This window comes from Protobothrops mucrosquamatus, unplaced genomic scaffold (genome assembly GCF_001527695.2).
Source record: "Protobothrops mucrosquamatus isolate PMUCROS unplaced genomic scaffold, P.Mucros_1.0 scaffold827, whole genome shotgun sequence".
In the NCBI taxonomy this organism is placed as follows: domain Eukaryota; kingdom Metazoa; phylum Chordata; class Lepidosauria; order Squamata; family Viperidae; genus Protobothrops; species Protobothrops mucrosquamatus.
In genome coordinates, this window is record NW_015387087.1 from 892,510 (window position 1) to 920,221 (window position 27,712).

At 39.8% G+C, this 27,712-nt stretch overlaps 1 protein-coding gene across 1 annotated transcript; it reads left to right on the forward strand.

The window, feature by feature from the left end:
- Window positions 1-27,712, forward strand: PHKB (phosphorylase kinase regulatory subunit beta; the record flags this gene model as incomplete). Its single annotated transcript, XM_015818962.1, has 6 exons — window positions 1-95; window positions 7,930-8,019; window positions 10,314-10,452; window positions 17,713-17,812; window positions 25,660-25,767; window positions 27,632-27,712. Coding segments are annotated over exons 1-6 (573 nt in total), but the record flags the coding sequence as incomplete, so codon positions are not given.

The window sequence follows — 27,712 nt, forward strand, 5'->3', positions numbered from 1 at the left end:
TTAGGCTGGCAACGTTTGTGATTAGCTGCAACAGCTTGAAATGGCCACTTCAAATACTGACAGAGTCACCTCGTCTCGCGCTTTCTTATGGTCGGGTAAGTATGTTGACTCTTAACAGATCTCTTATTTCGTGTTTTGGGGTGATGTGGCTATATTAACACAAGCAGACACTCTATTGATAAAAAGATGGCTGTTTATTGATGTGAAGTGTCAGCTTAAAAAAGAGCTATAATGTCTGCCACAATTGATAGTTTTGAAGCAATATAACAGTTATAACCCGTCATAACCATGCCGATGCCGTTCTGTTATAGCGTTACAGGAAGTCCTCGACTTACGACGACAAATCGGGACCAGAATTCCATTGTTAAGCGGGATTTGGTTATTCACAATTTCATTGTTAAGTGAATTTTTACCACCCCCTTTTTTGCCACAGTTTTTAAGGGAATCGCTGCATTTCTTAAGGGAATCCCACTTCATTAAGCAAATCTGCTTCCCCTGTTGGCTTTGCTGGTCAGGCGTTGGCTGACAGCATCACAAATGGCAATCGTCATAAATACATGCCGGTTGTCAAGTGCCCAGGTTGTGATCGTGGGGATGCTGCAACAGTGGTAATGGCTGTCAGTCACTTTTTTCAGTGTCCTCGTCATTTTGAACGGTCGTAAATGAATGGTTGTATGTCAAAGTCTACCTCTACTGCAGGCCAATGAGCCCCGGCCTCTTTGTGTATCGGAATGACGTGGAAAAGCAAAAAAGCTCCTTTGCTGTTATAGAAATCCATGGTCAAGGCAGGTTCAGCAGTCAGATATTTGAATTTGTTTCGGGTTTGCTGGTGTTCCATAGGAATAACAGGATAACAGAGTTGGAAGGGACCTTGGAGGTCTTCTAGTCCAACCCCCTGCACAAGCAGGAGACCCTAGGTCATTTCAGACAAATGCTTGTCCAATCTCTTCTTAAAATCTCCAGTGATGGAGCACCCACAATGTCTATTCTTCTTTCCACTCTCCTTATATTATGAATGGTTTTATAGTTCTTAATTATACCTTTTCTTGAGAGAGTTTTTTTTCCCCAAGGCAAAAATGTGGCAATCGTTGTAGCTCTTCTCTGTAGACTTTATATGTGTTTTTACCTGGTCAACGCAAAATTAGCTATGGAATTTTAGATAGTCACCAGAATTGACTAGAATAGAGCTGGAAGGGACCTTGGAGGTCTTCTAGTCCAGCCCCCTGCTCAAGCAGGAGGACCTATACCATCTCAGACAGGTGATTGTCTAGTCTCTTCTTAAAAATCTCCAGTGATGGAGCCCCCACGATTTCTGGGGGCAAGCTGTTCCACTGGTTGATTGTCCTGTCAGGAAGTTTCTCCTTAATTCCAGGTTGCTTCTCTCCTTGGTCAGTTTCCATTAACCCTTGTGAGGAAATGGTTCATTTGCTGGAATTGTTGGTTTACTCTACTAGCTGTAAAATAACATCGATAAAACAGGGATTTTTTTTTTTTTGCAGCTGGTGTTTATAACCCTATAACTACTGTATAGTCTGCCATTCATTTTTAGCTAGCAAGCAGTCACACAGACATTCTGGTATTCTTTATTTAGTTGTGTATACAATGTAAACTTTTCCACAAGTTCATGGTGGAGCTGATGCAGGGAAGATAGTATGTCCTCTCAGAAGAACAACGAAAGGATTTTACATCATACCGTAAGAAGAGTACAGTATGAAAAAAAAATGAGTAATCACAGGTTTCAATCTCATCCTTTTAGACGCCACCTCAATTTGTTTTATCAGCTCACCTTACTCAGCTTGTGAATATCATCATTATCTTTTAGTTTGCTTTCTCTGCACCAGAGAGAATGCTAGTTAACGATGAAGTGTCAAGAGTTTTGAATTCCCAGTCAATGTTGAAGAAATGTAACTGCAATGCGTGACATGCAGGCACAAGATACTTGTGTACATTTTTTCCTGCACTCCAGAAGTGAGAGGATAATAAACAGACCTACCTTACCGGGGGGGTGGGTGGTTGGTAATACACTTATGTAGCCTCTTCACTTTCAATCCTATCACAATTTGCCGATCTTTTGCTTTTCCCTGTTTTTTTGCAGCAGCACTATCTTCTTTTTAGCAAAAGAATTGCATCCAACATGTAAGAGTTAGTTTTCTAAATTGTAAAGTTATTATTGCTTCAGCTGTCCTCTTCCGAATGCCTTTTGGAGTTGCGTAGTTTCTGGCTTTCTGTTTGTGTCTTAAAAATATGCCTCGAATAAAAAAAAATATATAGCTTTTCTTTGTCCCTCTGCAGCTTTTTTCTTCGCTATTTTTCTTTCCCTTTTTGATCCATGAATGAAGTGTACCTTTGGCAGTTCGTGGGTGGTTGATTTGAGGTCCTGTCTCTTGTTAGAACAAGGTCCTGCATTATGACCTCACGAAGCTACTGGGACTTCTCTGCCAGTATGGCAGGTCATAAGGTCATCAAATGTCATGTCTCCGAGTTGTAGTAGTTGTTCTACATTTGCTTCTTCGGCTGTCATGACACGTCTCCACGCTGCCTCTTCCCCCTTTCCCAGGGACGGTAATTTAAATGGAAACAGATCACCAGCAGCCTGTCAAAAATAACCGTTTCCTGTATATTTCACACTTGCTGATATACAAAAGGTGTCGATAGGAGTTTTAAAGCGCTTTGGGGGTTTTATTTATTTATTTATTTAGTTTTGACCAAACGTTGAGGAAGGGATGGGTAGCAAAAGATTTGTTTTCACGAATATATTCCCTTGCTTCTCCTGGAGATAAGCCATGACAGAAACGTGAGTGTTATCTTTTGTTTGTTTCACTTGTAATGGAGTTATATTCCTATGTTGATGGGATACATTGGTTGCTGTAGAATGGTTTGCTCTACTGGGGGATACAGTAAATCTAATTTAATGAATAAATATAAGTTCAATCCAGGATTTATTAAGCAGGGTATTTGACTTATTTAATGACAGATGCCAGTGGTGGCGAACCTATGGCACGAGTGCTAGAGGCGGCACTCGGAGCCCTCTCTGTGGGCACGCACACTGTTGCCCCAGCCCCGCCTCTCCCCGCAGCCCACTCCTCACCAGCAGCCTCCCCCCGGAGGAGAGTCACTCCTGGGTGCGGCCCACACGGAGCAGCGTAGCCAAGCACATGGCAGCTGGGCAGCACATGATGCTGCGGGGCACAGGCAGAGGGTGTGGCCACCATGGCTGCCTGGGCAATCTGCGGCAGGCCGTGGATGGCCCTGAGGGTGGGCAGGGTGAGGGCGGAGCAGGGCAGGGGTGGGCAGGTGGAGCGGGGGCAGGCTGGGGGCGGAGCAGTTTTTGGGCACTCGGTCTCTAAAAGGTTCGCCATCACTGACATATGCTGTCCATTTAAAATGTTTTTGATTAAAATCTGTCACCAACAATTGATCTGTATTCTGATAATGTGACATGTATAGTACAGCTGGTTATTTATGGGAAGGATCAGTTTGCTATGATTGTATGTGTATGTTTTAAATTCACACGCTATTCCTGTTTACTTTCATATTAGAAATACAGTCTTGGAAAGCTGCTTGCTTTATGTTGAAACCACCTGATTAACCAACCTTTATATACGACTCTGAACTCCAAGTGGGTTAAATGATAATTAACTTTAATGGCATCATTGGCTAGCTAACCCTGAAAATGTTATTAGGAACAATAAAACACCAATAATTCACAACGGCATGTCATAAATACAGAAGACATTGCACGGTCAAGAACAATGAAAAGATAAATTATGGAAATGCCCTTCCATTTAAGGTGCAATTAAAGGTGTCAACTCTACAACGAACCTGGCTGAAGCCATCTTGTTCGTTCTAGGTTGCCACAAGAATGGGAGGGGGAAAATGGAGGTTCTCTGCTAGTCTAAACAATTCTCTGTCCCGTGGGAACCAAGGTCACTTCTACCGGTTGAATTGGAAGAGTTGAGCATTCTGTCGGAAAGCCCGTCAAACTATTCTGTTGGGAAACATAGTTAATTGCATAGTACGGGGTGAGGGTGGGGAGATTAACTTTGTACTATTGTAACTCTTTGGAGGGAATTTCAGACTTGGGTTTCACTTTTGACCGTGCCGAGACTATGTAGCCAATAAGCATGTTCTTTGAGAAAACGTCCAGCCTTGGAGTTCTGATTTGTTTGGTCTCATCTATTGGAACCATGACAAAAGGATCTTTAGCCTATAGGAATGAAAGATACTCCTTGAGGGTCTAGGTCAATGGTGGCGAACCTATGGCACGCATGCCAGAGGCGGCACGCAGAGCCCTCTCTGTGGGCACACGCCATCACCCCAGCACACGTGGTCTCTAAAAGTTTGCCATCGTTGGCCTAAGGCCAGCCAGCCTGGAGCTGCCATTGGGGAGCCCACCATCCCACCCGCCAGAGACCCCTTGGATCTCCCCCAACCTTGCCCGGCTCCCACAAGTGTCCCTCCCCAAGGTGTCCACTCCCACTCTGGCCATGCCCACCCAACCTGCCATTACTGCAGCCAAACCCATCCAGTGGCCACGCCCACCCAGTCTGCCAAGCCCACTGTAGCTGCACCCACCGAGTAGGCCACACCCACCTGGCACCCGGTGATACATAAGTGGGTTTTGGGTTGCAGTTTGGGCACTCGGTCTCTAAAAAGTTTGCCATCACTGGTCTAGATAGAACAACTCGGTGTGCCCAACTTGCCCCAGCCAACTCACCATGGCCAACTTGCTGTGGCTAACTCACCGCAGGACAAGAGTTACACTAATATCGAAGAAATGGTGGAATAGAATCATTAAAGAAAAGAGGGACAAAATGAAGATGTGAATGACAAAAATTAAAATATTCTTTTTTAAAAAAAAATTAAATACTTAAATTGAATTGTTGAATTGTCCCCCAGCGAGTTGGCTGTGATGAGTTGACCATGGCGAGTTGGCTGCAAAGGGTTGGCTGTACCAAGTATCCATTCTGTCTCCTTGAGCCAAGCAACTGATAGCCGTACTACATCCAAGATTGATGACAAAGCTGAAAATAAGGATAAATAAGGATAAACAGTTGTTGCTCGAGCTAAATCTCGGTCTAAGCAAGAAAGGCGTTATCAGTTTCCAGTGGTGATCCTGGGCAAAGGAGGCTGATGAAAGTTAGATAACGCTTCGGTTTCTTGAAGATGCTGAAAATGGGGTCAGTGTATGTCTGCTAGTATCATGTGAATTAGACAAGCTGAATGTGTTAAATGAATGTACCGAAGGTGGCATTTTCTTCCTAAAAAGATAAGAGAAACAGAGGCAATGCTTTGATTGTAATAACAGATGTTTTGTTTCTATGTGGGCTGCAGATGGCAGATATCCTTGTAAGTATATGTTTTGCAGCACCAACCTATCATTATGTACTGTATTCCACTGTGTTAGGCATAGTTTCCATGCTTTAGCACTGTCGTCCCTACTCACATTTTAGAAAAATGGTTACAGAAATCTATCTATCTATCTATCTATCTATCTATCTATCTATCTATCTATCTATCTATCTATCTATCTATCTATCTATCATCATCATCATCATTTATCTATCATTTATCATCTATCTATCTCTATCTATCTATCTATCTATCATCTATCTATCTATCATCTATCTATCTATCTATCTATCATCATCATTTATCTATCATCTATCATCTATCTATCTCATCTACCAATCATCCATCCATCCATCTATCTATCTATCTATCTATCTATCTATCTATCTATCTATCTATCTATCTATCTATCTATCATCTATCATCAATCTAATCTAATCTATCTATCTATCTATCATCTATCATCAATCTAATCTATCTATCATCTATCTCTATCATCTATCTATCTATATCTCTGTCTGTCTGTCTGTCTGTCTGTCTGTCTGTCTGTCTGTCTGTCTGTCTNTATCTATCTATCTATCTATCTATCTATCTATCTATCTATCTATCTATCTATCTATCTATCTATCTATCTATCTATCTATCTATCTATCTATCTATCTATCTATCTATCTATCTATCTATCTATCTATCTATCTATCTATCTATCTGCAAACACAGTCTACTGCTTTATCTGTTACAAATAGCTACTATCTGTATTGGCCATATTATAAGTGAGCACAGTTGGGACCAGCAACTCAGTTGTTAAGTGGTCGCTAAGAGAAAAATGACGTGACCATGACTGTCATGATTTCACACACAGGACAGTGTGCCATTAAAGGAGAACATTTGTAGCTCAGGGTTGAAATGAGGGCTCCTTGGTGCTCTCAGTGCTTGGTCGTTTTCTTGCAGACGTTTCATGATCCAATCAACGTAACATCATCAGGCCAGCAGTGATGATGTCACCGTAGTTTGGGCAATGAAATGTCTGCAAGAAAATAAACAAGCATCGAGAGCACCAAGGACCCACCACAGTACTGTGCATTTTGACTGTAATTGTGAGTGCATGACAATAAATGCAGGCATTGGTCACAAAGTTAGTTTTTCATCATTGTTGTAACTGAGAACAGTCACTGTCCGAATCAGTTGCTAAGCAAGGACTACCTGCACCTAACACACCGTCCCAATTTACTTCAGATGCTTGGGACTTCCTGTATAGGAATATTGCAGGGAAGTTGAAAAAGTACTTTGGCAGCTTACATGTACGGAACACAGGGGCTCACGTGGTTGGGACCCTCGAGGCACAATCAGCAAGCCCGGTGTTTGAGACCCTAAAGCTGCTGCATGATGGGGTGAGCTCCTGTCATTCCCTCCAGCTCCTGCTGACCCAGCAGTTCAAAAATGGGTAATTGCAAGTTGATAGATATGCCCACTTCAGTGGGCATATTAATAGGGATATTAATAGGGATGCCCCCTAACTGGGCATCCCTGGTGATGTCACCAGCTAATCCTTTCAACCTGGAAGTGCCTCAGAGCTTCCGACGCGAAAATGAGCGAACTCACATATAATTCAGTATTAATGACTGTAAGGCAAATTCATCAATATAGGAAGATTATCATTAATTGCTTTGTGTGAATGATCTTGGAAGCGAGAAGGAAGAAAACAGACCAGTCCTACAAAACCATCTTTAATTGGAATCTTCTCTCCCTTAAGGCTGTTCCCACTAACTGCCTTAGGAATAAGATTCTGTAAATGTACTTGTTTTTTCCCAGTAATATTTGTTATATTTTTATTGATTACTGGTTATGCTACTTATTTATCTTAGTTTTATTTATTCCCATAGCCACCCATCTCAATCAAGTGATTATGGATGAGGATGGGCAGGATTATGCTATTACTAGTTACAATGATACTTAATTCTGATGAATTATATATTTATCTTTGGCTTTAGAAAATCATCTAGTCCTTAGAAATTAGCTGACTTCATTTTCCAAAAGTCCTTCTGTGATTTTTCCAATTAGATCACATCTGTAGCTCAAACCTGCATTGGGAGTGTTGTAAGGGAATTGTAAAGATAATTTAATTAATGTATCCATTGATATAATACTAGGGTTTCTCTATGAATAATTGATTCTGTAGGATAAAATGGCAAGGGGAAAGAGGCTGGCCTAAAGTAATTTAATCTGAGATTCATTAGAGGCTTTTAATGCTACCGAGTTGGTTCAATGTTTCGATCGGATTGCCTAAGTTGTATTCATACTTCATTCTGAATTTCTCAATATGCAGGAAATCCTGACTGGTATTTTCCTGCAAAGAAGAATTCAAAAAAGTGTCTTTTTTTCCCTCTTTTTCTCCACACCAATCAACGTTTAACCGATTGTTATGTTTTTATTTCTGTGGACTCTCTCTCCTGGTTCCCTTTGGGAAAAGTGAGACATAACAGCTGAAGTCAACACAAATAACTCAACACAACAGCAGTTCTGTTTTTGCCTCTTTGCTGTGATTGTAATCGAGGCCTCCTAATTTCTTTCTTTTAGGCTCTGTGTACGAGCCCATGAAAAGCATTAATCTGCCAAGACCAGATGAAGAGAGTCTGTGGGATAAGTTGGACCATTATTATTGTATAGGTGAGTCACACAAAGTATTTTCTCCTTTGAGGAAACTGAGAGAGCAAAGATAAATAGCATTACGTTCTTGTCATAAATGTAATTGGAATCATAAAAAATTCACATATTCATTATGCACTGCTGTTGATTTGTTTCCTCCAATAATTCATCCTGTATAGACAAGCTTATTTTCACATGATGCTTTAATGTTAGTAATATTCATGGCCATAAAGTTACCTTTTTTCGATTATCCTGAAAATAGGCAAGAAACTAACTGTACACCATATTGCTTTCCATGATGGTGGAGTGAATGAAATTATTTGAGAAATGCTGTATTTTAAGAAATGCACTTTCTTCACCTGAACCTGTTTTGTAATTTGTTTCTAAAAACAATTCTTTACTCTTTCCCCCATCTACTTCCTCATGCAGGAGTTATAAATGGATTTCAAAAGGAGTATTGGCTGATTTAATCGGTAGAACGTTTCGCTTTGAGGTTAATTCCTCAAGAACAATTGATTACTTCCTTCACACCATTGAATACAAATTTCATCCATTTATATAAACCCTAAATAAAAAATAATATTTTTCAAAAGGTGAGAGGTTGGCGAACTTCTCTGAAATGGTTGGTTTAATCAGAAGTCACAACTGGGCAATAAGTAGATTTTACCTTTCAGTAACATTTGAATTGTTGCTGTTTAATAACTGAAAGTATTTATAAACTACTAAAGAATTTTTTTATATTTCATGGAAAGATGGGCTGTAAGATCAAAAACATCAAATAATAAATACCATCAAGCTGCCATATGTCTAGTTTCTTACGATAGCTTTGCAACAAATGCATGCTAAAATATTCTGTTATTTGGGAAGACGAGAGTGTGAAAGTTCTCATTGTGGATGGTAAATTTGTCAAGTTGATTTCATCAGCTTCTCCTGTTTCCAACTTCTGTTCCTTTCCTTTCACTTGTGCATTGTTTACTTTTTTTTCAAGTGTCGGTGTCAAAATGTAAACGCATTTTCTAGGATCATTCTCAAATGTGTGTGTTTTTCTATGTATCTCCTTAATTTATTCAGTCTGGGCTTTTATTTTGGTTAATGCGTTTTCATGTATGCTTTTGGGGATTTTCTATAGATTGTTTGAGATGGAACATTCCCGAAAGCGCAGACCTTTTAATATTATTTAAGTTTATGCATGTTCATGTTAAAAGACATGTTGCATTAATTTCTTACCCTCCCCAGACCTGAATTGGGAAATCTGTGCTTGGTTCAATTTTAATTTGAGTTTTTCAACAATAAATTCAGGCCTTTGATAAAATTTCTGCCTGCCTTATAGCCTACTTCTTAAGAGAGGGCAAGATAGGTCTCCCAAAGAGAAAAGGCGATGAGCCCAAAAGAACAAAAGTGAAATAGAAAATGGCGGTCGGCCTCCATTTTGAGTATTGGTCCTATTCATTACAGGTAGTCCTCGACTTATAACCACAGTTGAGCCCAAAATTTCCGTTGCTAAGTGAGACAGCTGTTAAATGAACCCCTCCCCATTTTTATGACCTTTCCTGCTGCAGATGTTAAGTGATCACTGCGGTTGGTAAGTTAGTAACACTGTCGTTAAGTGAATCTGACTTCCCCCATGGTGATCGCATAACCCCAGGACACTGCGACCGTCATAAGTATGAGTCAGTTGCCAAGCAACTGAATTTTGATCATGTGACCATGCAACGGTCCTAAGTGTGAAAAATGGTCATAAGTCACTTTTTGCGGTGCCGTTATAACTTTGAACGGTCACTAAATAAACTGTGTAAGCTGAGGTCTATTTGTACTTCTATATGTTATCCACAACAGAATTTCTCTAAGGATTTTGGTCCTCAATAGAAAGATTACTCAACGCTGTTATAGATCCTATGTAACACCCCAGTCAAATGGGACCTTTCTCAGACATTTTTATTCCCAAGTTTCAAAGAAAACGTTGCTTTGATTTTCCTCAGGTGTTGAAATTTTTTGGTGGTGTATTTTACAGATTCCCCGAGGAATTTCTGCTCAAGGAAGCTGTAGCAGTTATGCTACATTTTAATAGGGCAGACAAAGCTTAGGGAACCAAAATCAACGAACATTGCCAAGAATACAGATTTTTTAAAGGAAACTGTAAGGGGGGGGAGAAGTCATTCTCATGGGAAATTGATAACAAATCTTGACGTACTTTGGGGAGTGTATTTTTTACCTTACTCATAGTGGAACTTTTTGCCTTATATACATAAAAAAGATGCTTAAGTTTGCAACCAGTTTAGATAATAATTTATTGGCTTCTTTGTTTCTCTTGGCAGTCAAGTCAACGCTGTTGGTTTTCCAAAGTCCGACCACCGGTCTTTTTCCCACAAAAACTTGTGGCGACAATCAGAGAGCAAAGGTTCACGATAGTCTTTATTGCGCTGCCTGCGTCTGGGCCCTGGCCCTGGCCTACAGGTAAATGGATGGTTTCTTATGTTGTCTGTCTAACTGTATAGTGCACTTAAATCCCCACCCCCCAAACGTTTAGGGAGCAGCCAAAGAGTTAAAACAGAAGCAAGTCTTGAAAATATATTTCTCAGAGACTTTCTTTTTGTGTCAAGGGCTAATGGTTATTTCAGTTTTCATTTTTGATTTGGTTTTTGATAGGAATAGGAATAGGAATAGGAATAGGGTAGAATAGAGTAGAATAGAGTAGAATAGAGTAGAATAGAGTAGAATAGAGTAGAGTAGAGTAGAGTAGAGTAGAATAGAAAATAGAAAATAGAAAATAGAAAATAGAAAAAGTGAAGAATAGAATAGAATAGAATAGAAAATAGAATAGATGTATTAAGTGAGTTTTGCCTCATTTTACGACTTTTTGTGCCGCATTTGTTAAGTAAATCACTGCAGTTATTAAATTAGTAACACGGTTGTTGAATCTGGCTTCCCTCACTGACTTTGCTTTATGACACTGCAGCCATCATAAATGCAAGTCAGTTGTCAAGCATCCAAATGTAAATCACTTAACCCTGGGGATGCTGTAACGGTCATAAGTGTGAAAAATAGTCATAAGTCACTTTTTTCAGTGGCGTTGCAACTTTGAATGGCCACTAAATGAACTGTTGTAAGTCGAGGACTATCTGTACTTACTTGATAGGCAGTGTCCTCTAACTAGATTATTTAGTCTCATCAATCCTGCTGTTGCAGGACAAGAATGATTTATCGTCCCACCTGCCTTGAATAATGTAATCTTTAAATAACTTGTGTTAAGGTAAAACCAGCTAAACTAGTTCTTAAAAATGCCTTCAAATTATTCAAAATACATGCTAAAACGTAAATAGAATGCATTTGTGTAATGAAGGTACATTAAACTAGGCATCTTTGAATTACTTAATCAGTAGAACTTCCACACCGGTATCAACAATCAGTCCTAATTATGTACCTGTTCAAGTAGATGGAGCTGTAGTAACTATTGTACATCAGCGTATTTTTCATGACAACAACTTAATTTTGAAGGTTGCTATTTCTATGAAAGGCAAACAAAACTTTCTGACTATTTCTAGTTTTCTAGATTGCGTCTTTATTATTTTTTATATTTATCTTCTAGTTTTCAAGCTTATATTCTAAACCTTAACTTTAAATCTTTTAACTTGATATATATTTTACCAGTCAGGTGTTTCCTAGCATTAGTTAGTTTGAAAATTCAAGTGTTTGCTATACTTCAGTGGTCCCTAGTCTTTTTGGCACCGAGACCAGTTTGGTGAAAGACCATTTTTCCACAGATGGGGCATGGGGAACCTAGATCTAGATCTCGCGCATGCACAGTTTCGCTTGCCCATCGCTCACCTCCAGCTGTGTGGACCGGTTTCTAACCGGCCACGGACCGGTATCTGTCTGTGGCCCACTGGTTGAGGACCCCTGCTATACTGCATTCTGTCCATGACTGCTTTTCTATATATTTAACTGACCTCTTTTTTATATATAATCTTTAATTTTGTACTTACGTCTATCACCCTAGGACCTTTGTCCAAAGGATTACTTACCAATTGGCTGAATGATAAAACCTGCTGATTATTCGTGGCAATGAAAGACAACTACCTCTTAGATCAATTGTAATTCATGATCATACATATGGGTTTAGAAAAATACAAGTTTTCCTCTTGGCACTTCTGCTGCTAAGAGGGGGAGGCTGCGACGATGGCTCAAAAGTGCAAGAATCACTTTGCAACCTAGGAAATTGCCTTGACAGTTGCCCACAAACCACAGGATTAGGTAATAGACGGTTAAAGTTGCCGAAAGGATTTGTCCACTTTAAAATGAAATCTTTCCATTGAGGTCTGTCCTGTGTGGTGGCTACAGGGAGTCCTTGGCTTACGGCCACTGTGGAGTCCAGCATTTTGAGAAATTCGTTAAGTGAGTTTTGCCCCATTTTACGACTTTTCTCCACACATTTAGTAAGTGACTCACTGCAGTTGTTAAATTAGTCACACGGTTGTTAAGTGAATCTGGCTTCCCCATTGACTTTGCTTGTCAGACGGTCGCAAAAGGGGATCACGTGACCCCAGGACACTCAATGGTCCTAAATATGAGTTGCCAAGCATTCAAATGTAAATCATGGGGATGCTGCAAAGGTTGAAAGTGTGAAAATTGATCATAAATCACTTTTTTCAGTGGCATTTTAACACTGAACAGTCACTAAATGAACTGTTGTAAGTTGAGGGCTACCTGTATAAAAACTAAGGTACTAGTGGAAAAAATGTCTGAAAATTTTGTCCCGGATAGGTTTAGTTTTCTGTTTGCCACGATTAAAACAGAAAAATAAAAAAAAGACCAGTGCCAAATTCTCTGTATTGTATTTATCTGGCTAGACATTCAACCGTATTACTTTCTACATGAAGAGACTCCGTGTATTTCCACATCAAATCAGTTAAGCCTTTTTAGCTAAAGAATGCGATGCATTTAATTATCTTTTCTGTAAAAGAAGTAATTGAAAAAGGTGTGTTTGTTAATTACTTCTGTTTGCATGTTGCACCGTTTCCAGGAATTCTGAGTGACGTTGAAATAATTGCATAAGATTAAAACATTAGAAAAAAAAAAGATAGAAAATAACCGCCAGGCCTTGATGTGTCAATCATCTGGGCTGAACGATCTTCAAGCCACGTTTGGAAATATAATAGGGAGAGGTTGGGATCTCTGAATAGCTTTATTAATTACACGGATCCTGTCTCTGGGTTTTGGCTCAATAGTTCTAAAGATAATGACAAATTGAAGTAACTGAACAAAACTCAGTAAAAAAGAAGATAAATATATAACCCCTAGGAATAAATAAGGAATAAATCACTTATAGTACTTTAACACCCTGAATAATTAACTATAAAATTGCCTTTTCTATAAAAGATGGTCAATTAGAACAACAGCAGGATTCAGCGCAAGATGCTGTTACCATAGCAACTGATGAACATACTTTAAAATCTGGGCTACGCCATGCATTGGTGCTCAGTCTGAACTTTCCACAAATCAGATAGGAAATATTTAAAAAATAATGTTAACCGAAAGAAGGGAATAGATGCAGAGCGGAGCAATGCATGGATTATATTCAAGCTGTGCTGGGATTCAGGCTGGTACTTTTTTTCTTTGGCATTCTGGGCTTTCATTTTCTTGAGTGAATGTCAGGTGTTGAAGCATCCTGATCAAAATTCAGAGGCTTGGCAACTGCTTCCTATTTATGACGTTTGCAGTGTCCCGGGGTCATGTGATCCCCTTTTGGAAACTCATAGTCTCCTAGTGATTAGCCCAAAGTCACCTAGCGGTCTTTCATGCCTAAGGCGGGACTAGAACTCACAGTCGCCTGGTGATTGGCCCAAAATCACTCAGCCAGCTTTCATGCCTAAGGCGGTACTAGAACTCACCATCTCCTGGTGATTGGCCCAAAATCACCCAGCTGGCTTTCGTGCCTAAGGCGGAACTAGAACTCACCATCTCCTGGTGATTGGCCCAAAATCACCCAGCTGGCTTTCGTGCCTAAGGTGGGACTAGAACTCACCGTCTCCTGGTGATTGGCCCAAAATCACCCAGCTGGCTTTCGTGCCTAAGGCGGGACTAGAACTCACCGTCTCCTGGTGATTGGCCCAAAATCATCCAGCCGGCTTTTGTGCCTAAGGCGGAACTCTAGAACTCACAATCTCCTAGTTTCTAAGTCATCACCATCACCACTACATCAAACTGGCTCACTACATCAAGACTAGCTTTCGGTTTGGTTTAAATAGCGGGCTCAGCTCTTTTTTCGAAAGCTGGATAGCTATTTCCACTGCTTTCATTTGAAATACTGATTTGCCAATGGCTTTCCCCCCCTCTCCCCTCACAATTATTATTTTTTTCTTGCTGAGTCTAATCTCCTTTAAAAGCTTGTCCTATTCATTTTCTCCCCTAATGATAGGTACTTGTCTGAAGTACCCTTGGTAACTGCAAATCAAAGCCCCACTGTTCTTAACCAGTAGAATAAATACCTAAGGTGTTCTGCTTAATTGCAGTCTGGAAATGTCAACTTTCAAAATGTATAGCTTTAATTTAATTTGTCTATGTCTAGGACTACTGTAAAACACTCAGCCATAAATGTGTTAAGTGGAATATATTAAAAATCAGATTAAAAAAAAGAGTGCTGGGCTTCTCTTGCCTCTACTGATGTGCACATCTTGAAATGGTTAATGACTGACTTTGGCAGGAGATGACCAGGCTGAGCCCGAGGGGAGGGTTAAGCGCGTCATAAGTCATGAGTCCCTGCGCACCCACCTTGACTGCCTTCTTAATTGCCACTCACTTCCCTTGACTGTTAGTAGCTCAGATTTTTTTTTTAAAAAAAACAAGTTTTATCAGTTTTTTCATTTTACAAACAAGTGCCTAAAAATCAACGTGGTGGGAGGGCAATCAATTGTCCACAAACAAAATCATACTCATAAAGTTCAGATTAAATAATTAAAAATCCCTTCTCTTTTCCCTCTAGTAACATATTATATTCAGCTAAGTCAATCATAACAATCCTCAATAACCTTTCATCTAAATAGATCCATAAATCCAAATCCTATGTTAAGCTTTACTATTTCAGTCACTATATTCCATATTTCTAATCTAAAAGCGTATTTAATACTTCGGGTGTCTCTCCATTATCTTTTTCCTTAACATATTCAGTAAACATTTATTAGCATCATTTCTTCTTTTTTCTTATTCTTCTTCCATTACAAAATAGCTATTATTTCTAATAAAAAAATATTAGTTCAAAAAAGAAAAGAGAAAAAAAGAACAAAAAACAAAGACAAGACAAAAAAAAAGAAAAAAGAAAAATAGCTTTCTATTTCTATTATACTTTATAATTTATCAATCAATCCCCCAATATCTGTATCAGATATTTTGTAGTGAGCTTAAAGCTTGCCATAAATCTTTATAGTCATTTGAACTGCCCATTTCCCCGGCGCTTGACCCTAATTTTTTTCATTGAAATGTTTGCTTCTTTCGCCATGACGGGTGGGAGATCTCAAGTTTTGAAGATCAATGCAGATCTCATGGAATCGTTCCAATAGTTATTCGTAGTCCCGGTTCAGTGCTTTAGCTTGGTGGAACTTGGGACTTAGCATTCTTTTACATACTGACAGCGTTAATCAATGCCTTCACCTATTTTTGATGGGTGGGACTCCTGCTGAATGATCTGTCTTTCGCATTGAGGCAAAAAACGATCACCCCACAAGGAGCAGATGCTTTTCTATTATGGCCTGTCTGTTTTTAAAATGCCCCTGTAGAGAGATTTAGTTATTAATTTGCTTCTGATTTTTTTTTTTATTGTATCGCCTCTTTCTGATGATTGATTTTGTTATTAATAATGTTTCTGCTTTGAAGGTTTGTGAGTAATGGTTTTCTTGAAAGGCAGTGGACCCTCCTTTCTTTTCTTTTTTTTTTGCACCACATGTACTTCTTGAAAGTTCATAAAACTCTAGAGGGAATAAATTGGAAAGAAGAGAGAAGGGATTAAAAAGTCAATAAAGAGTGTCCGTAATATGAGGAAAAAGCCTTTAAAGTGGTAAAACGTAATCAAATGATGCCAATTTTATGTATACTTGTAAGTGACTCCTACTGCATTCAATCTCTCTACAGTAGAACCATTCATTCATTCATTCATTCATTCATCATTCATTCATCATTCATTCATCTTTCATTCATTCATTCATTCATTCATTCATTCATTCATTCATTCATTCATTCATTCATTCATTGCATTTTGGAATCATCCATCTCCTTCACAGAGGGGCTCTGGGCAGTGTACAATAAAAGATTAAAGATTAAAAACAATACATGAAAATTAATAATAAAAAATTATTTGTTATGTATATGTAGGGGTGTGGGTCTATACATATGTTGTATACAGTATGTTTTAGGTGTGTGTCGTGTATGTGTTTCACTTTGAGAGCGGGCCACTAAATTTCATTTTTGATGTGTGCCGTTGTGCCCACAGTAAAAAAAATGACAATAAAGGTTATCTTAATCTTAAGATTTAAACGAGGCAAGGATTTAAAAGAGGCTGTATGTACCTGTGTTTCTCAACCCTGGCAACTTTAAGATGTGAGGACTTCAACTCTCAGAATCCCCCAGCCAGCACACTGACTGGGGAATTCTGGGAGTTGAAGTCTATACATCTTAAAGTTGCCAAGCTTGAAAGACACTGACCATATACTCCAAGAAATACAGACTTTATATATCACTTCCTAAGACACTCCTGAACATCAAAGCCTGGAGGGGTCCCAAAGCTATTGCACTGTAAATAGTCATCTAAAATTGGGCGGTCCATGAGAGCAATCCTCAGTGGAGGGTTTGAACCTCATAGAAAGATCTGCGACTATGTACACAGTACCTCAGGACTCCCACAACCTGGCATTGTCAAAAAAACCATTAGCAAAATTAGCAATATTTGAAGGAGCGTCTTCTTCCAGGCACATCTAGCCGATCTACCAGAGCGGGGAGGCAAGGAATGCTGTGAGTCCCTTCTCCTAAGGAGCTACATCTAGTGGGATCAAGCACAAGGGCCTTCTCTGTGGTGGCTCCCTCCCTATGGAACATCATCCCTGCAGAAATAAGATTGGCCCCCACTTTGACCCCCTTTCACAAGGCCCTGAAGGTTTGGCTTTTTCCCACAGGCCTGGGGAACCCAGAGTGGGATGGATCCCATCAAGTGGCTTGTTCAACCGATTGTTGTCACCCGGGGAGTGATGGTTTATCACTATTGTTTTTTCTACAAGGGTTTTTTTTTTTTTGTAAGCGGCTCAGAATTTGAGAGTGAGTTGGGTGGCCACATAAATGCCCTTAAATAAATAAATTTCAAGCATCATTATTGCATAGACCACTGTTCGGATAATTTTCTTCTTTTCCATTTTATAGCTGATAACGATATGTCCGTATTTTCTTTAAAACATGAAGGCAGAGGGAAACAAAAGTTTCTTGACAAGAATGACTTTGTGTTCATTTTATGAACCTGCACTTCATTGTTGGCTTAATTGTCGACTCTTTTTTTTAAGGGCTGGCTTTATTCTAGCCAAGGTTGATCGGGCCTTGAGTTATATTTGAGTTAGCTCGTGCCACTATATCAAAACAGTCTTAGTACTTAATTATAAAAGAAAAAAAGGGATGCGGGTGCCTTCAACTTCCTTCTGAATGAATCTGTAATTTGTTTCCTGGGTTATCTCTCCTGTTCAGGCGTATTGATGACGACAAAGGAAGGACTCACGAACTGGAGCATTCTGCTATCAAATGCATGCGAGGGATTCTCTACTGCTACATGCGCCAGGCTGATAAGGTAAAGCGCTGCATTGTGGACAGAAGCACACACTGAATTCTAAAGGATTAAGTTAATTGTAAGCCTGAAAATGTTTCGGTGGCAAGCAAAGTAAAACGCGCAATAGATGCGACGCCACTTTGCATGCTGCCAGAAAAAGTTTTATTTCTAGGCTCCAGCCCTAAGATAGTTAAAACATGATAGCAGTGTTCCAGTATCTCAGGGGCTGCCCCAAAGAAGAGGGAGTCAAGCTATTCTCCAAGGTGCCTGAAGGCAGGACAAGAAGCAACGGGTAGAAACTAATCAAGGAGAGAAGCAACCTAGAACTAAGGAGAAACTTCCTGACAGTGAGAACAATTAGCCAGTGGAACAACCTGCCTCCAGAAGCGGTGAATGCTCCAACACTGGAAGTTTTTAAAAAAGAAACTGGACAGCCATTTGTCCGAAATGGTATAGGGTTTCCTGCCTGAGCAGGGGGTTGGACTAGATGACCTCCAAGGTCCCTTCCAACTTTACCATTATTATTATTATTAAAAGCCACAGATGAAGACATGTGCAACGTAATAAACTAACCTTTTGGGGTGTTTCAAAGCTAATCCCTTTTTAATTTAATTTAATTTAATTTAAAACTTGAACCGAGGGCAAACCAGAGACTGCTAGTTGATCTAGTGTTGTTGGAAATGCAGACTCGACCTACGACCACAATTGAGCCCAGAATTTATGTTGCTAAGTGAGACATTTGTTAAGTGAATTTTGCCCCTTTTTACGACCTTTCTTGCCACAGTTGTTAAGTGAATCGCTGCCGTTAAGTTAGCAACACGGTTGTGAAGTGAATCTGGCTTCCCCCAATGGACTTTGCTTTGCCAGGAGGTCGCAAAAAGGGGATCACGTGACCCCGGGATACTGCGACCGTCATAAATATGAGCCAGTTGCCAAGCGGCCGAATTTTGATCACGTGACCGTGGGGATGGTGCAACGGTCGTAAGTGTGAAAAAATGGTCACGAGTCGCTTTTTTCAGTGCTGTTGTAACTTCAAATAGTCACTAAATGGACCGTTGTAAGTTGGGGACTCCCTGCACAGTAAGGAGTTGGCTGTCTGGTGAAAACCACCAAGGAAAATACAGCTGAAATGGCCAGAAAGAACTTCGTATGACAAGCACCTGATTATAGACTAAAAGCTGTCTTGGGCAAGTGCTGTTCGTGTAAGTGTTACACAAATAATAGTGACAACGTTTCCATGATTGGGAAAATAGCTTGAATGTAGCCACTTCAGTTCCTTAAAGAGGTGGGTAACTTCATGTGTATTCGTTCTTTTTTCTCTTATACAACCCACCCCAGCTGACCACGCATCTCTGCAACATTCTTGTGTATGTTTAACCATGCTCTTATTGTTAAGACTCAATTTCTGCCATAAAGTCTACTAAGGTAAATCAAGATTCCAGTAATTTTAAGCTGCCTCCGGTACATTCTGATATTTCTCACCCAGAAAAAGAATTTGTATCACTTCCACTGCTCAGCCACCCTTGAAGGACAAAGCATTTTTCTGGTGTCCCGGTTACTGACCAGCATTTTACGTACTTTAAATTACACACATAACCACGTTTTTTATACTCTTTAATTGGGAAGGTTTGGAAGATCTATGTGTAGTTCCAACTAACCTTTCCGATTAGTTATTATCTCTTAAATATTATTTAATAATTTTATTAAACATTATTTGTCCATCATCAAGGTATTAGAAAATACCTTAAAGATAGGCAAATAATATTTAGTATGCTTTCTTTTCTTAAAAATGTTGTTTGTATCGGTATTCTCATTAAATCTTTACAAAAATAGCAGATAGTTTTAAAAATGCAGTGGGCCCATGCTATTTAAGGCATGACATGTTTCTTTATTTTTCTATCAGCTCTGAAAAATTTAGTTTGACAAGGTCTTCTTGAAGTGTGGCATTTCTCCCTTTTGCTACGGTTTTATTTGACATGGTGCTGTGCAATCATCTTTGACATAGTTAATCAGAAAAGATTATTTATGACTTCAGGGCCTCAGGAGGATCCCGCCTTGTCGCAAATGGAATGAATTTCCTGCCCTAAGTTTGTGTATAAATTTATTCTCCTTATAATGATGTTAGAATTTGTTCTCGGTCACTATTTAATGCTGGTTGAAGACAATACATATTTTTCCTATAAAATAATGTTAAGTCTCATTTTCCTAATCGGATTTTGGCACAATCAGATTCAGCAATAACCAGTCCTCACAAATATATATCTCAGAAAGAAAACCCATGCTCCAAAGGCTACATTGGTCATACTTTCAGATTGCGTGGTCTTAGATTTTTGCTTAGTGCATGAACAATGAAGTCCATTGCGTCTCACCAGCTCCTTTTGAGAATTTTCAGGAGAAAATGGATGGAGGTTACGTGTTGCTCTTTGAATGAAAGGCTACATTCCATTTGAGCATTCAGAACTAGTTGTGTGGGTTTTAACGAGTTGTGCGGATAATTACCCTCTTCCAATGATCAAAAGTGAGCATACTGTGAATGTCAGACTGGAAATCTTGCAGGTTTTGACAGCTGCCTGTGGGCTAGAACATACAATGTTGCTTAAACTGCACTCATATGAGATTCTACGAGGGCAATTCGGAAATAAACCTCCGTTTGGTTATCAGTGACAGACACTCGCAGATACAGAACTTTTATTATACACATTAGAAAACTACAACATGACATGACTTTTCGACATCATCGCCATTCAAATTGAGGCACTTGTAACGTCTCACAAGGTTTGAAATGCCTTAGTAGTCGTCGCTCGGCGCCAATTCTGGGCTACGGGGTTGTGTGTGTGATCAAAAACATCCCAACGGAACTGCTTCAAAAGTTCTTGGGTGCGTCTAGCGGTGTGCAGGTGTGCGTTGTCGTGAACCAACACCACACCGGAAGTCAGCATGCCCCGAAGCTTGTTACGGATGGCTCGCTTGAGTTTTCGTAACAGTTTCACAGTAGACTTCTGAATTGATGGTCGAACCACGTTCCCTGAACTTCACTAGCAGTTACTCCTTTGGCATCTTCACATTTGGTAGGATTTTCTACGGCACCCCTTCCGGTGTGGTGTTGGTGTTTCAGATTTCATTTTAGCCAAGGTGCCTCTCTTAGTAAAGGCTGGGAGCGCAGAAAAGCAAAACCTTCCTGTTTAGAAGAGTTTTCATAATGACATCTTTTCAGAAGTGTTTTTGAAAGCGAGATCTACTTGGAAATAAGATTGTTTGAGCTGACGGTGCTCCGTGGCTTCAGATTTTGAAATAGGCAGCTTGGATGAGAATACAGTGCCTGGAAGGAAGGCATTAGAACAGCAAAAATAAAAATAAATAAATAAAGGAGTTAATGTTGTTCAGTTGATGGCAGGGCTATTTAACAATCCTATAATTTGTCTATCTAGCCTTGACATCAGACATCGTTATCATGAAATATCTTTTGAAACGTTATGCTACAATAGAAGTAATCTCATTCCAAACTACGGCATTGTGTTAATGGTGCCAGTCATTTGGAGCAGGGAGACATAAAAAACCAACTCATCTCCCCACCTCTGATGGGTTTTGAAAAAGTAGTTTAATATACCTTATCATTACACCATGATAGTTTCATTTTATTTGCCTGGCCCGTGTCAAGAGCTCAAAGGCTTGATATTAAATACAGCTATATTGTGCTTTGCGTAAACAGATAATCAGCACAGGTAAGTAAATTCCGCTACCTTGTTTTTCTGTAATTTTAGCTTTCAGCCTCTAGCTAATCGTGGTTTAAAATTTCTTTTGGCATAATAAAGCTTTTCTTCTTCTTCTTGATGTTGCGCAATGCCAAGCGAATGGGAATAAGAACGAACAGTTGGTAGCAGATGATAACCTGGAAATTTGCTACTGATTTATCTCTGATGTTTCTTTTTTTCCCCCTCCAATATCTTACAAGGTGACATATGCCAGCAATTACTCAGCGTTATTCTCCTGATATTTGGGGACGCCAGGTGTGATGAAAGCTACATTTTCAACACCCTGCACCTGAACTTATAGAAACCGCAGGCAGAGTCTGTCACTTCTTATTTTGTAGCGCAGCTCTGGCCTCAAAGGGAAGACAAATTAAAGTGGAATTGATAGAAGAAAAGTAAATGTTACAAGGCAAAAAAAAAAAGTAAAGTAAAAAAGAGAGATGGACAAAGGATTTTTTTTTTAAAAAAAGAAACAACAACAAAAAAAACCCTTTCAGAATATGGCCAAAATAATCTCCTAGCCCATGAAGAAGAAAATAATATACTATGCCAATAGAAGTCAAGTTTTTATCGACTGCTCTCAAATTACTTGGTTCTAGTATTTAAAGATGTGTTTATTTAAAGATGTGTTTATGTTTTCAAGACATCCTTATATCCTGGGAACTTCAGGGTAGATCCATGGCGTTTTTGTGACATGAAATACCCAGACCCTTAGCAGATTTTATTATTTTATTATTTATTTGAATTTATCGGCCACCAAACTCCAGACTTCCCAAACTGTACATGCCCTAACTCCCATCCCCATTATGATGCTCTTGAGGAATCCCTCTTGTCACCCTGGTCCTTCTGATCTCTATCTTTTTAAAGGAATTTTTTTGGGGGAAAACTTAAATCCAAAGGCTAACATCTTCTTTGTACAATTCAGAAACATGTTTTAAATATAATTGTATTGGAAAAACATATGTGGGAGATGGACAGTTGAAAAGTATGAGATAGGTGGGTAAGTAGGTAGGTAGAAAGGCAGATAGAGACAGAGAGACAGACAGACACAGGTAGGTAGGTAAGTAGGTAGGTAGAGTGGCAGAGACAGAGACAGACAGACACAGGTAGGTAGGTAAGTAGGTGGAAAGGCAGATAGAGACGGAGAGACAGACAGACACAGGTAGGTAGGTAAGTAGATAGGTAGAGAGGCAGAGACGGAGAGACAGGTAGGTAGGTAGGTAGGTAGAGAGGCAGATAGAGACAGAGACAGACAGGTAGGTAGGTAGGTAAGTAGGTAGGTAGGTAGGTAGAGAGGCAGAGATGGAGAGATAGACAGACACAGGTAGGTAGGTAGGTAGGTAGGTAGGTAGAGAGGCAGATAGAGATGGAGAGACAGACAGGTAGGTAGGTAAGTAGGTAGGTAGAGAGGCAAATAGAAAGGTAGAGAGTAGGGTAGGGTAGGGTAGGGTAGATAGAGAGATAGAGAGATAGAGAGATAGACAGAGATAGAGAGATAGATAGATAGATAGATAGATAGATAGATAGATACATAGATACATAGATACATAGATAATGTACTGAGCATAAAAGCTACTCTCTGATTTCCTGATTTGTGATTCAGAATTGTAAAAATCCTCAATCCGCTTATTTGCTTTTGGTGATGGCAATTGAGATAGGATAGCAGGTTGACCCAAGTAATAACCAGAAGGATGATGGGAAACGTGAATGGAGGTCCTGCAAACAGTGGGGGGTGCTGGGTGAAAGTGTGGTAGAAATACATAGTTGTAGGTGGAAGCTTTAGAGCAGAATGTATTTATTTTTATTACTCATGTAAGAAAATTTGATGGGGCTGCCCAACTCCCTCTCAGTGACTCCTTCTCAGTGGCTTACAAGGATAAAAGCCCAATATCCAAAGTAATAACCGCCAATCTCCTTGGCGACAACAATCGGTTTCTGAATCACTCTGGAGTCTCCGAAATGAACGCTGCGGATCAAAGTGTATGCAAAGGAACAGCAGCGAATCACAATGATCACACGGCGAGGGATACTTGTGTGGAACCCCATTACGAAATGATATTTCTGACTAGTGAACAGAGAATTGTTCCCTGCCCAGGAAAACAATTATAACTCGGTCGTTTTAATGGTTTCCTTTACTGCCACTACTGCCTTTCATAATCGGTTGCGCGTTGCTGCCTGATTGTATTAATATTGCTGTAATTATGTGATACCGCTTTTCTTTTGATGGCCAGCATTGAGTTTCTGCTGTAAATATCCTTGGGTATTTGTGAGACGGTCTGGCGTCGTTCTCCAAGCACGGCTCTTTTTGAAAGCAAAATGGCTATGCGCATAAACGATTTCATGGTTTAAAAAGAAGCCACGGAGAGCACACTGGCAACTGCTAACTGAGTCTGCTGTTACATGGGCACGCTCTGGGATTGTTATAGGAGAGAAGAAAACAAAGAAAAGGAATGAATTATTTCTGGAAAAGGACACAATTATCTAGTTGGAATCTGAATAGAAGCATGTGTTCATATTGGATTCAGTTTTCTATAACCTATGGGCATCAATATTCTGTATATTTTTAAAAAAACAAAAAACATTTTTTTTTAAATTAAAATATAATTTATTAGAGTGATGTGGTGGCCTAGTAGTAAAGGCACTCGCCTCTCACTCAGAAGGTTGAGAGTTCAATCCTAGGTAGCAGCAGATGTTTCTTTTCTAGGGCACAAAGAGAAAACATCTGCTGTGAATTCCATGTAGGCGTCAGGAAGGGCCTCCGTCCAGTCAACGCTCAGCTCCATCTAGTCCCACTGACTCTGCCCAAATAAGGACTATGCCAGCAGTGTTTCTCAACCTTGACAATTTTAAGGCATGTGGACTTCAACTCCCAGAATTCCACAGCCAGCATTGCTGGCTGTGGAATTCTGGGAGTTGAAGTCCACATATCCTTAAAATTGTCAAGGTTGAGAAACACTGGACTACGGGGTCATAAAAAGGGAGTTATTTTTATTTAAAATATAATTTATTAATGTTACTTCATTCAAGGGTCCTGCAGAGGCTTCATTAAATTGTATGTTAGTTCAGTGCAAATGGGGGTTGACTTGTAGCTGAGGAACAATAACGGCTGCTTTGAATAAAATAGAATGGTGTTTGATTGTGACAATAAGTCATTAGTGTTGTTTAGTGACGACTGCGCTCTTCCTAAAGTTGCGACATTGCTCGTTTTTCTTCATTTGTGTTTAAAAATCAAGAAAATACACTACTTTGGTAATTTTTAAAAATATAACATTCTCTAACAACTTTCTTTTCTGGAGAAAGAACATACATTCTTCAAAATGTATGGGGTAGGTAGGATAGAATAGAATAGAATAGAATTATGGGATCGAATTGAATTATGGGATGGAATAGAATAGAATTATGGGATGGAATAGAATAGAATAGAATAATTGGAATGGAGTAGAATAGAATAGAATAGAATAGAATAGAATAGAATAGAATAGAATAGAATAGAATAGAAAACAGTTCAAAACAAAACACAGGCCGAGTGTGATTAGACACACAAGGAGTTTGTCTCAGGTACATGCAAAGCAACAGCCCTAAGATTGTTTGTTTGTTTGTTGCCAGAGGTCCCTCTGGGCGAAAGGTCAGCTATGAGACCATAAGCCCCCTTTCCTGCTAACCTTTGTAGGGGAAAGACTTGATCCTCCCTAGATAAAAAAGAGATTTTGCATTCTCCCTCCTTCATAAGTGCCAAGATGAGAACGGCAGAGTTAACAGCAGGACTCTCTTGCTCCTGATATCCCTCCAGGGAAATGTTTACAAAAAAAATACATAACATTCGTGAGAAAGAATTGAAATTGAAATTGCCTTTGATTCAATAGAAAAACTACCATGTTCGCCACCGCTGCGTTTTTGTCGCACAACGTGCACGTTTCCAGTCTAGCCTTCCGAGAAGCAGTTTTAAAAACCCTTACATTTTGTCAAGAAGAACGATAAACGTAACGGGCATCGCTGCCAAATTCATAGCGCTTTTCTGAGAAATACAACTGCGTTTCGTGGTTTGTTATCCTCCGTGTTGGTAGCTTGGCTCATCCAAACGTTTCTGTAGAAACATGTGTAATATTTTTTTCCTCCCAGGTTCAACAATATAAACAAGATCCTAAGCCATCCAAATGCCTGCATTCGGTTTTCAACGTTCACACAGGTGATGAGGTCTTTTCTCATGAGGACTATGGCCATCTGCAGGTAACGAAGCAATTTAAAAAAAAAAAAATCTACAACAGAGTGAGTTGTATATTTCCCTCCCGCTGTTTAGTTAACGGCTACAGTTCTTCTAAAATGTCTTCAATTATGGAGCTTGACAAACTGATTTTCCTGCTTTAACCTACAACGACAGCAAGCTGTTTTGTAGTCTGAATTGTTGCTGTATAATTCAGTGTAAACAACGCAAAGGTAATGGCCAAAATGAATTGTTGCTCTCTTTGAAACACGACAAGCTTGGATCTGTAAATGCAGATCTTAAAATATGTTTATAGATTGATTTTAAGAATTGCTGATCTGGATACTCTGTTCTGGTTGGTGACTCAATTTCCCCTTCCGGAATATAGCCAGCTACTTAATTAAAAGTTAATGGTTTTTTTTTAATGTGATTCTTCTTTTTCTTTCTTCCTCCCATTCAATGGAGTTTCCTTACTGCATATGTTGGATTTTGGACTGTCATATGTCAATTTTACCTGGGATAACAGTAATCTCCTTCCTAACTATGATAGATTAGAATTTTCTCCTAGCAGTAACAAGTCATTTCTAACACAGCGTTTGTGAGTTGTTTTTTTTTTTTCCTGCCTCAGAACATCTTCAGAATCACTTTGAAATACAATATCGTACATTGTAATACAGCGAAAATATTTCCTGCTGGGCATAGTTTGGTTCTGGAGCTGTGCAATTTGATGTATTTTAGATATCGCATTGCAAATTAATTAACTGCTATGGCTGCTTTGGTTCGGAGAATGGAGTTGTTTTTTTTCCAATGCTATTTTTATTGCTGTGTTTTAATGGGGAATTTCTATTCCAAGACAGTTGTTTAAATATAGTGATGTTGTTATGGTTTGCCTCCTTGAAAGAAAAGAGAACTCTGAAGGATTTCATTTTTTTCTTTATGTTGTCAGGTGAAGGGATGTAATTTGGCATGTTATGATGTGGGCAGTCCTTTATGTGGGATTATTTCCTGTGAATTGCTTCCCCAGCCATAATGTCTTGTAGAAAACTGCTGTGGCCGATGAGGCTGGCATCTAAGAGATAATTATGTCAACAGAAGAAAACAGCTCATTTTTCAAACACGTAATTCAAATCTTATGAATCAGAGGCTGAACATGGTTAAAAGGAAGGCTTCCCTCTGCAGGAACCTTCACAAATGTTTCACTTATGACAGACATGTCAAACACAAGGCCCGGAGACCGGATGCGGCCCGCGAAGTGGTTTCATGCGGCCCGCGAAGCCATCCTGGAAACAGTGAGGGAACGGCCCCCGCTGCCTTGGCCCTGGCCCTGGCCGCCCGGGAGCCAATGTACAATTTTGTGGTGGCCATCTATGCTGAAACGCATTCAGTCTTAGCTCTACAAGGCCGTCTGGAAACAGCGAGGGACCGGCCCCTGCCGCGTTGGCCCTGCCCCCTGGGTGCGCGCTAGGGAGGTGTCACCCTTTGTGAGGAATGAAGAAATGCACCATCGCCTGGAAGTGGCCAGCAAATGGCCCTCGCCTACTTCACATATCTGGCTTGATGGGCTCCAGGGAGGGGTTTTGGCAGGCTCCTCCAGTGGACCATGCCTTGAAGACGTATCTCTGATCCCTGAACTGTGCTTCGTATCACGTCATTGCAACTCGGAGACACAAGGCAAAAATACAGTAGGCATCTCCCAGCTCCCAGGCCTCTTGAGGGTCTATCAACCTCTTCCAGACACCTGCATTTGTTTTCCATTTTGCACCCGTTCTTTTCATCCCTTCTGGTTTTACTAGAGACATTGACTGCGGGCATCATAGCCCGTGCAGGCTAATTTCTTTTTTTTCCTTGACAGGATTATTTCTTTTATCTCTTCCCTTTTCCTTCACCCAGATAAATGCCGTATCGCTCTTCCTGCTCTACCTGGTGGAGATGATTTCCTCGGGCCTGCAGATCATCTACAACACAGACGAG